Source organism: Limanda limanda, chromosome 18 (assembly GCF_963576545.1).
Source record: "Limanda limanda chromosome 18, fLimLim1.1, whole genome shotgun sequence".
NCBI classification, from domain to species: domain Eukaryota; kingdom Metazoa; phylum Chordata; class Actinopteri; order Pleuronectiformes; family Pleuronectidae; genus Limanda; species Limanda limanda.
In genome coordinates this window covers 11,700,159-11,709,958 of record NC_083653.1, presented here as the reverse complement: position 1 = coordinate 11,709,958, position 9,800 = coordinate 11,700,159, and the positions used below count along the sequence as shown (strand labels likewise).

Sequence of the window (9,800 nt, the reverse complement as noted above, 5' to 3'; positions counted from 1 at the left end):
TTTCTCACCTTGCAGCAGGGAAACCAGAGGAGGCTGAAGTGAACGTGGACTCCTGGATTATACTATATCCCAAAGTATCATCACCTAATTTAAATGAATAGTTAAATCATCGCAAATTCTTCGAGTAGGATATGTGAAGAAATTAACAACGACCAAATGTGGGGCAACGTGAATCTGCTGCATGAAATTACCCATTCATAAATAAACGTGGTCACAACTTTATGAGGTCAAATTATTTTCATAAAAATATATTAAATTGATAATTTATTGTTGTTATGACAGAAGCATGTGTTACGTATATATGACATATTATTTATATAGATTTAAATTTAACTTGAAATATTCATATGGACTAGTAAACAATTATTATGATAATAACTTTATTTATATAGAACTTTTCAAAACAAAGTTACAAAATGTAAACTGAAAAGTTCTATATAAATAAAGTTATCATAATAATTTATAACTTGTCTATATGAATATTTAAAGTTATATTTAAATTCATATAAATAATGAACATCCAATGAGAAAAAAATGATATTGAATAAAAACAACAGGAACAATTTTAAATGAAAACTGAAAACTAACTAAGCTTTATTTTCTTCATACAGTGTGCCTGTGTTAGATACTATTTCTGGTTGTATTACACTAATAAGAAATGAAACGAAGACGGAAAGAATTCCGTTACTTGACATTTCTAGATACTGTATCATATATCTGTGTGATTTTGTGTTTGTTTATCTAAATTCATCCCTTCTTTTCTACAAACAGAAAAAAGTACCTGTTGATACAGATACCCAACATGTTTTGTGTCTCCCTCCCTGTGAACTGTACACCGTGTTATTAAGTTTCTGTTGCCATAATGCAGGAATCCAATATGCCACAGGAATTTGGTGCTTGTATCTGTATGAAAAGCTTTAGGGTTAATGTAGGCCATTCATCTCTTTGAGCTATAACCTGTGATCTTGCCACTGATTTCTATGGAAGATGCTCATATTCTCGAACGTTACTGTGCATCAACCCCGGCAGACAGAAACTCAGCACCTCTGCATGGGAGTGACTAACACGCAGGGTTATCTTATAGATGGAGAGATACACTCACACCAGAGGCTGATCGGTTACGCTGTGATTATGTTTGTTATGCAGACATTCCTGCATTTTCCAGATCGGAGCGCCAGGCTTCCTTAGCTCTTTCGGCCAGATGAGGTTTTTTGGTGACTTTTATTTCCAACACGGCAAAAATAAATGTCATTGGTTCAGCAACTCTGCAACCGGATGTTCAATCTCTGCAGCTTTGAAACCACTGTGTGTGTGGGTGATGCTCTAAGCTTTGGATGGCAGTTATTGGATATTTGGATTATTGGGAAACATTTTTCTTTTCACCACTACAGTGTTTCTGCTTGTCCCAGGCTGAATTTGATATTCAGGAAGTACATTTTGGCTTTGCTTGATGAAGATTTCCTGCTGGTCTATTCAAAAGTGTCTGCTTGAACCCAGACCCTTTTGAATAGACCTCAAACCCTTTATTTCCTCATAACTGGGACCATAAATCATGATGTAATATTTGCTTACACACACTTTCCACCCTTTTAATCCTCTGAGCTCTGCTGCTCCTTTTTTAGTTCAAACGACTTCCTTGCTATTCATGCATGATCTATACAGACTCTTTAAAAATGCATAGGGCATGGATTTCCCTTCTCTGTAACAATGTGGTTTCTCTGACTGAGGATCCAATCCTGCACGTTCATGAGTCAGCTACTCTGCACATGAGGTCTATTTTGATTTTACCTTGCAAAAACAGCCGAAGCCTATCATTAGATACAAGGGCAATGACTTCACTGCGGCTCTGCTGTACCCATTATGGAATAAGTGAGCGCTAACCACTTATTGAGTGCTGTAAGAGTTTGTAAGGAGACGCTTGGCAGAGGGGCTGCTCTGTTGGCCTGTAAGTGTGTGTTTGCTAGATCATTTAAGAGGCTGCATTAAAGATTTAGCGCAGGTCCTTGTAAAACTGTAATGTCACATAACTTTTAAGTCGTGCTATAGCAGCCAGCCTTTTCTTTACGGTTTTTAAGTTAACGTTTTATAGCTATTGGACATATTCTCTTGAAATTTTGCACAAACGTTAATTTCTTCTTAAAGGACGGATTGTAGAAAGATGTAGTCATCCATTGCCTTTGACAGGTCAAAATTTTAACTTTGGTCCATGTCCCATACACTTACATGGATGAGGCAGGGTTTTTGACCAGTAGGCGATAGGGACAGTTTGGCTGCACTTTTTGGGAAGCAGGCATGTCGTCCATCTTTACAGTCTACGTTCCAAAAGAGTAAAAGTAACTATGTTACTAAATAATTCTGTGAATCAGTGCTACTTCTGAGCTCTAAACACAAAGGTTTCTGTCAGAGAACAAAACTAACAGACATCACGTCCCACTGCCTGTCATATGTCACTTCAGGTTGGCTCAGGCAATAATCCCTGAGGGCAGGATGTTGGAAAATGCTGATTCATTGACAGTGCCTGTGTTGTAGCTATGGAAACGGAGGTGTGTCCTCAGAGTGCTGCTCCTTTAATGTTCGACACGTGCGAAGCCAGATGCTCAATCCTGATCGGAATCACAAAATGTCATAATCGTCATTCAGTGACTGAGCCTGTCACGCCAAAGCTGAGGTGTAGCTTTGTCAGACGTCGTGTCACGTTTGCTGCTCGTCATTTGAAGATTGTTCTCCGTGGTTTTGTCAGCAAATGCTTCATTTTTGCTTCCTCTTTCCCCTGCAGCTCCTAATATTATCTGCCTCTGAAACACCAATGGATCCGCTGAAAATCTTCTGAAAAAACAAAGAGCAGATGCAAGAACAAAAAAAAAATTACTTTTGAGATACCTTATTCGGCACATTTACGATGGACGTCCCCACGCCACCTCAGATCACGGTGGAGGGGGTTGGTGTCTCGGAGTGTGGGTCAGATGAGGATCAGCCAGCAGACGACCATCTCCTGACCCTGAAGGCCTTGACGGAGAAGTTGAGACTAGAGACCAGGAGACCTTCGTACCTGGAGTGGCAAGCTCGGCTGGAGGTGGACAGATTCAAAGAGTCGGGAACCGGACAGAACCCGATTCTGAAGGAACCTGAAGGGAAACCAGCTGCGCCCAAGGACGGCGTGAACCCTGACGGGATTCAGTGCAAGCCCACATCCAGTGTTCTGAAAGGGTTTGGGAATATTGACGAGGCTCTCAGTTGGCTCAGGAGAGAACTGGTGAGACATTCCTATACATAAACAACACACATGTGCTGACATAGATATATATGAATAAATGTCTTTGCATATTGTTGTATATTGTTGTATTATGGTTAAGACATTTCACACAAGAGCATTAATGGAAAACATAACCACAACAGAAGTGAGTGGGAATGAGTGTTGACCATGAAATGAGAAGAGTTATTTAAAGTTGCTTAAAATGAAATGTTTGTCTATTTGAAGTATTACGGTGATTGGTGCATCCAAAAAAGAAGATCCCACCATATACTGTGGCAAGTAACTCATCATGGTCAACATCCATTCTCACTCACTTCTGTTGTGGTTGTGTTTCCGTTGTGTGTCGTTTGAATCCCTGTTGTGGCATTCATGTGTTTTCCATTAATGCGCTTTTGTGAGACATCTTGACCGACTTATTGTAGAGATTCTATTATTCAAATGTATGTTTTTGCGGTTATGGCCCAGAGAGAAACCTGCGCTAACGTCCTGCTACTTAAATAATTAGACCTTAACAATCCACATAATTTCCAATTACTCTCCAGAAGAGCCCCATTCAAATGTGTGAAAGAGATTGACTGGGCCTCAGGCAGCAGCATCAGATGTTTCATACACAAGTTTCTGCAAGTCTAATCATTTTACTCTGCTCAATTAGTCCGCACATTCGCCCGCGCTTCAGAAGCTTGGAGCGAGCACGCAAAGAGGCACCGGCAGAGGAAGCCAACTCGTATTCACACAGTGTGTGGCCACAGGCATTCTGCACAAAGACACTGGACAAGAGAGATGATTGTGATCATCCAAAATGTCTGCGCATGCACAGTGAGCACGGAAGAGACACAACCGAGAGAAAGTTGTTTGTGGATTCCCCACTGGGAGTTTTCTTTATAGATTTTGTCAGACAATAAGGACAGAGGCCAAGGACCTCCAGTGAATCGAAAACGTTTAGATCGTGTTCAATCTGTTTTGGGGACATCACCAATAATTAAATCAGTTAAGCATATGTATATGTGCACTTTATATAGAAGTGCACACGAATGGGGCTTCACTAATCCACATCTCATAATACAGGATCCAAGGATATATCAACAGCAACTGAAAATAGGAGAATTTCAACTTTTATGAAATTCAAAAAACCAATGCACGCTGATTTGCACAGATATAAACAAAAACCTCTGAAAATCATTTAATCTTGTTCATTCAAAATATGCAAGCCCCAGAGGTGCTGCTGGTCTGTAAATGAATCTATAAATATTATTTGTTTATCATCAAACATCACAACAAATGTTCAAATGAAGTGTTTGAAATCTTGAAAACATCAAGTTGACAAAACTCGTATAATAAGATCTTTCAACCACAGTTGTAATCACCTGCTATCAAGTGATCAAATTATTAATATGATAACTAATCTATTTCCATGACAACTGAGCAGCATGACATTAATAGTTGAAAGCTGTGGAAATAGTAAGTAAATTAGACTTCATATGAAGATTATTTAGCATCTGTCTCACTAATATTTTCATTCTATTATTCCAGTTAATTTATTGACCAATCAATTCATTAACAGGGGGTTTTATTATATGTTTGAGTCATTGTCCCTCTGTCCTCTCTGTCCTCTTTCTCCTGCAGACTGACATGCGTCTGCAGGACCAGCAGCTGGCCCGGCAGCTCATGCGGCTTCGCAACGACATCAACAAGCTGAAGATCGAGCAGACGTGCCACCTGCACCGCAGGATGCTCAACGATGCCACCTTCGGTATGGAGGAGCAGGACGAGCTGTCCGACCTGCTGTTCGAATGCCCTCTGACCCCGGGCCTCGGCCTCTCGGCTCCACTGAGACTCATCGGCGTCACGAAGATGAACATTAACTCTCGCCGCTTCTCGCTCTGCTAGTGGCTCTTGAACTCAAAACAGCCTGTAAAACACTATCAGTCCAACATGTCAGCCATGGTACATGTATTGAATCTCTTAGTGGATTTAGGGCGTGATTGCTTTTTGGGAGGATGAATGCGGAATCCTTTTAATCAAAAAGATTTAGGGAAAAGAGTTTGACTTAAGTTAGTACATATATAGGTTTATGGCTCTATGCTAAACGGCAGCTATATACAGCAACCTCTCTGTTTTAAAACCTTCTGGCCAGCGTCACTTTAAATACAATAACTATAGTTTCTACACTAAATCCCAAGCTTGGTCCAATCCATTTTTAAGCATTATCAGTTTTATTGTTATCAGTTACTTTATATGTTTTTCTCCATTTTCTTTTTGATTGTTTGCTTCGGTGGTTTCTATCTTTAAGTCAATAACAAGCACAGATTTCATATTTAACCGTATGTCTCCTGCATACAGACTTTTGTATGGTGCATCTATTGAGTATTATTTGTCCCGGATCTTAATCTAAATGTTTGTGCTTGTAAAAAGTTGCCTTATTATTGATTCAAACTGTACACTATATTCATAATGCAGGATTGATTTAGCAAGTAGTACCAATTATTTAGGGAGCCGCATATTTCTACAGAATGAAGGAAATCATTTGTTCTATATAATGATCATGATGACTTGAAAATTGCACTAGAGCGAAGTCATGATGGTTTCCAGTCCTTATAAATCAATCAATCAATCAATCAAGTTTTATTTGTATAGCCCACATTCACAAATAACAATTCGTCTCATGGGGCTTTAACATTGTGTGACATCCTCTGTCCTTAACCCTCAACAAGAGTAAGGAAAAACTACTAAAAACCCTTTTCACAGGTAAAAATATGTAGAAACCTCAGAGAGAGCCACATGTGAGGGATCCCTCTCTCAGGACGGACAGAAGTGCAATAGATGTCAGGTGTAAGAAAACATCATCAGGATTTCTAAATAAGGATGTCTCGCCAAATCCTTAGATTTGCCTTTTTAATAGTTGAGCTTCAGCCAGGAAGTAATAATCTATGTTGTTATTTGCTGTATAATTGGATATAAGATCAGACGTATGCTCATTTTCATAACAAGGAGGGGGGATTTCTTTTGAAATGTAAGCACAGTCAGCTATATGTCAGGCACAGACCAAGTACTAGGAAAATTAGTTTCAGGGTTTGAGATGCTCCTCCATCTGCTGTAATACAATCTGAAATGATGATAATGATGCTGACGTGTGTTGCTCGAACATTATCTGATAAATTTTCCCTCCCAACACAACACGTTGGCCTCGGACTTCGCTAACTTTGATCTGTTGACTTGATTGTGCGTTGATAATCCTGTAATCTAATGGAACAAACTGTACCTTACAACCGGTTTTGGATGAACCTGATACCCTGAGTGGGTCGTTGTTAGTGCTAATTTGTTTGTACAAATGTACGGGAAATAAATCATCCATCAGGAGAGTGGATATGTTCTGCTTTAAGTTCTATCAATGGATCTTTGTGTTTTCGTTTGTGTCACCCGAGCACAGGAGAAATCTGTTATCAGCACACTATGTATTAAAGTGCCCGCTGAACCATGGAAAGATCTCAGAGTGAGATTATCTGCTGTGGAGTCTCTTAGATCCACTGATCCAGAAATCTCCTCCACCAGTGATACTGTGGGACTAAAGCACCTTAACTTTACTAATGAGCCTCTTCGTGGCGTTGAGGGGTTTTGACAAAATGTCTGAACAGATTATCTTTGAATATCCCCCATGTCACACTGCTCCCCAAGTTTTTGTTTCAGAAACATTATTAACAGATATCCAGGAATATTTTGACTTTTCGGTAAAGACTTTTATGAAGCTACAGCCACTTATCAACAAAACCATATCTGTTTACAAACAGTACAACAGGCGAGATAAGAGGAAAATAAATGAGAATTGATCAAATAAGATACAATTTGGTATGAGATTTGATGAGGTATGAGATACGAGAAGATTAAATGAAATAAAATAAGATGAAACATGAGATAAAATGAGATATGAGGTTAGATGAAATAAAAGATGAGATAAGAGGAGATAAAATAATTTCAGATTAGATGAGATGTAGAATATAATTATATAATATTAGATGAAGAGGCCCTTAATATAAGTATTTGCAAACAGGATATTACAACAGCAAAACTGTAAAAAATAAATAAATAAAGCGACAATTTCCATTTTTGTTATTTTCCACTTAGTTTTGTAAAGATGAACCAAACCCAGGCTTCCCTCAGGATTTCCAGTCTCTAAGTGAACAGGACACTGGCAGTAGTTTATAGATAGATATAACATATAGATGTAGAATTATTCCTCTAATCTTTGGAGCACGACATGAAGCTGCTGTCCCACCTCCGCCCTTCGAATGAGCCTCTTGTCAGTTTTGCTCCGATGCCTTCGTTCTGCATGTGCACACTCAACAAGAACTGGTGTAAACAGTCGGGGCTCGGGTCCAGGCTCCCACAGATTTGTGTACGTGTGAAGACATGAGCACGGGGGGTCATGGGTTTGTGCATGTGAGCGTCAGTTTACACCCCCCCCCCACTCGCTGATCCCCGTGTCCCTCTCAAACCAGATAGCCCGAAGTGGCATGTAATGAATGACTTTGTTGAGCCTGAGATTTTCATGCATGAGCTCCAGCTTTATGGAGGCTTATTGCCGCTGAAAGCCACAACGCCTCTCGACTGAAAAGCTGCCAAAGAGGCCATACATTTTCTAACATGCTGCGGGGTAATGAAGGTGGTTTTTGATTAGTGGTTCTGCTGATCTGGAGACCATCAGAATGAATTTAGTGCCATGAAGCGTTTTTTATTCGAGAAACAGTTTGTTCCACAGAAAAGGAAAAACAAAAAGCTCTTTGTGTGGTTTGTATACTCCAGTTCTGCCCAACAGCTGTCCCCGGAGTTTGCTGTTTTATTAATTTCATGCCCAGATCATCTCATTTGCATGACAAAATTACTTGACAGGCATGAAATCAAGCGCTATCTCTGCTGTGGAGGCATGAAGACCAAACTGTACCAGTGTCCGCAGCCCTGGAGCCAGAATTAGGTCATGGAAGTTTAAATAAGAAGGATGCTTTAGGGCAATAAAATTTAATGATATGAAATAAAAGTGCTTTTCTCCTGAGATGCATTCACTGAAATGCTATCTTTACCTGTAGTCTTCCCAACACGTTATTTTTATTCGGATGTTCCCAAATGTAGGTGTCATTCTGTTCCAGGAATCTAACAGATGTGACAGCACAGAGAGGCACTTCACACCATGACTGATCTGAGCTGCACGCTGAGGCAGGATTGGCTGACTGGAACCCCGGAAAGGTAAACTGGCGAGAATCCCAGACTGTATCTCCGACAGCGTCTTTGTGTGGGAGTGTCTCGGTACATCGCACCTCAGCAAAGATTGACTTTAAGCATGAAACTGTCAGAAAAGAAAATGCCACATTCCAGAGAAGGAGTAAACAAATAGACGCCGGAGGTTGAAAATGCAGTAATTGATGCATTTGGATGTCGACTTAGACGATGTGATGACAAAATTGTGACACTTTGCAGAGTGTGAATTTTCCTTGACCAACCAATTTTCTCGGAAACATCTCACAAGCAATGACACATTTTTAATGGTGCGGAAATAAGAGCTGAATCAGACTGTTTTTGTTGGAGGGATAAGGTGCAGACCCACAAGGATTTAGGCTTGACCACACAATTACACCCCTGGAGTATTGAGGCAGATTTGTAGGGTCGGAGGAACACTTGGCCCAGCTCCTGGACACATATTAAACATATCCAGAAGCTGAAAATAGTTTTTAAACCACGATGTGGAAATTTAATTTAGGGCAAAGCCCCTTGCTTGCAGATTTTGTAAAAAGCTGCTCTGTGTAGGAAGAAAAGGGGTCTTAACAGAATTATAGGGCACTGGTTCTGGTTTGAATTTATTTTTAACATTTAATATTTTTTCTTAGCCATTGCCGAAAAGGGTATCGAGCCGATTTAGCAAGTTTGATAGCAAACAGTTCAGTGCGTTGTGCAGACACGCAGCAGCTCGCTTTGGAGTTCTGTTTCTGTCCATCATGTTCAGCTCAAGTCTAGTCTCCACCAACTCCTGAAGGTGTCTGTCTCTTTAGCTGCTTCATGCTCCACTGTGTTCAGCCTACTGCGCATCCAGCAAGCTGAAAACTTTTGCTTTATCCTACAGGCAGTTGTGTCATCTGTGCTTAACTCTGCCAAGAGTTACGTTTTTCTAGGTTTTGTTTGGTGGCTACTTAGTACGATGGCCATTAGGGAAACACAAACAAATCTGACCTTTCCATTTTGACTTTGGCGGGAAAAAAAGAGAACCCACAACATTTTTAGATTAAATGTTTCACTTTCTTTAGCATTATGAGATAAGCCCAGGAAATAATTGACAGATCTTGATGAAAGAAAACACCAGGCACACACTGTTGTTCTACTGAATCTTGTAACTATTAACTGTGCCTAAGAATTGTGTTGACTTATTCCTATGAAACTAAACCAAAACTTACTTAAAAACTTGAAACAATCAGACAATTCTCTAATATATTGATTTATCCAACTGAAACAAGTAAAGAAATGTACACATCTGATCTAGAGTCACTATAGAAGGAATCAAGGGGGC

General features: G+C 39.9%; 1 protein-coding gene across 1 annotated transcript; it reads left to right on the top strand.

Annotated features, from left to right (window-relative positions):
* The first annotated feature begins 2,899 nt into the window (after nt 1–2,899).
* Nucleotides 2,900–5,140, top strand: fam167ab (family with sequence similarity 167 member Ab). Its single transcript, XM_061092086.1, has 2 exons — nt 2,900–3,253; nt 4,877–5,140. Exons 1-2 carry the CDS (start codon nt 2,900–2,902, stop codon nt 5,138–5,140), a joined length of 618 nt encoding a protein of 205 aa, XP_060948069.1.
* Nucleotides 5,141–9,800: the final 4,660 nt, after the last annotated feature.

Coding starts and splice junctions, on each gene's coding strand:
- fam167ab (XM_061092086.1), top strand. CDS start 2,900: ATGGACGTCCCCACGCCACCTCAGATCACGGTGGAGGGGGTTGGTGTC. Junction 3,254..4,876: donor GTTGGCTCAGGAGAGAACTG/GTGAGACATTCC, acceptor TTTCTCCTGCAG/ACTGACATGCGTCTGCAGGA.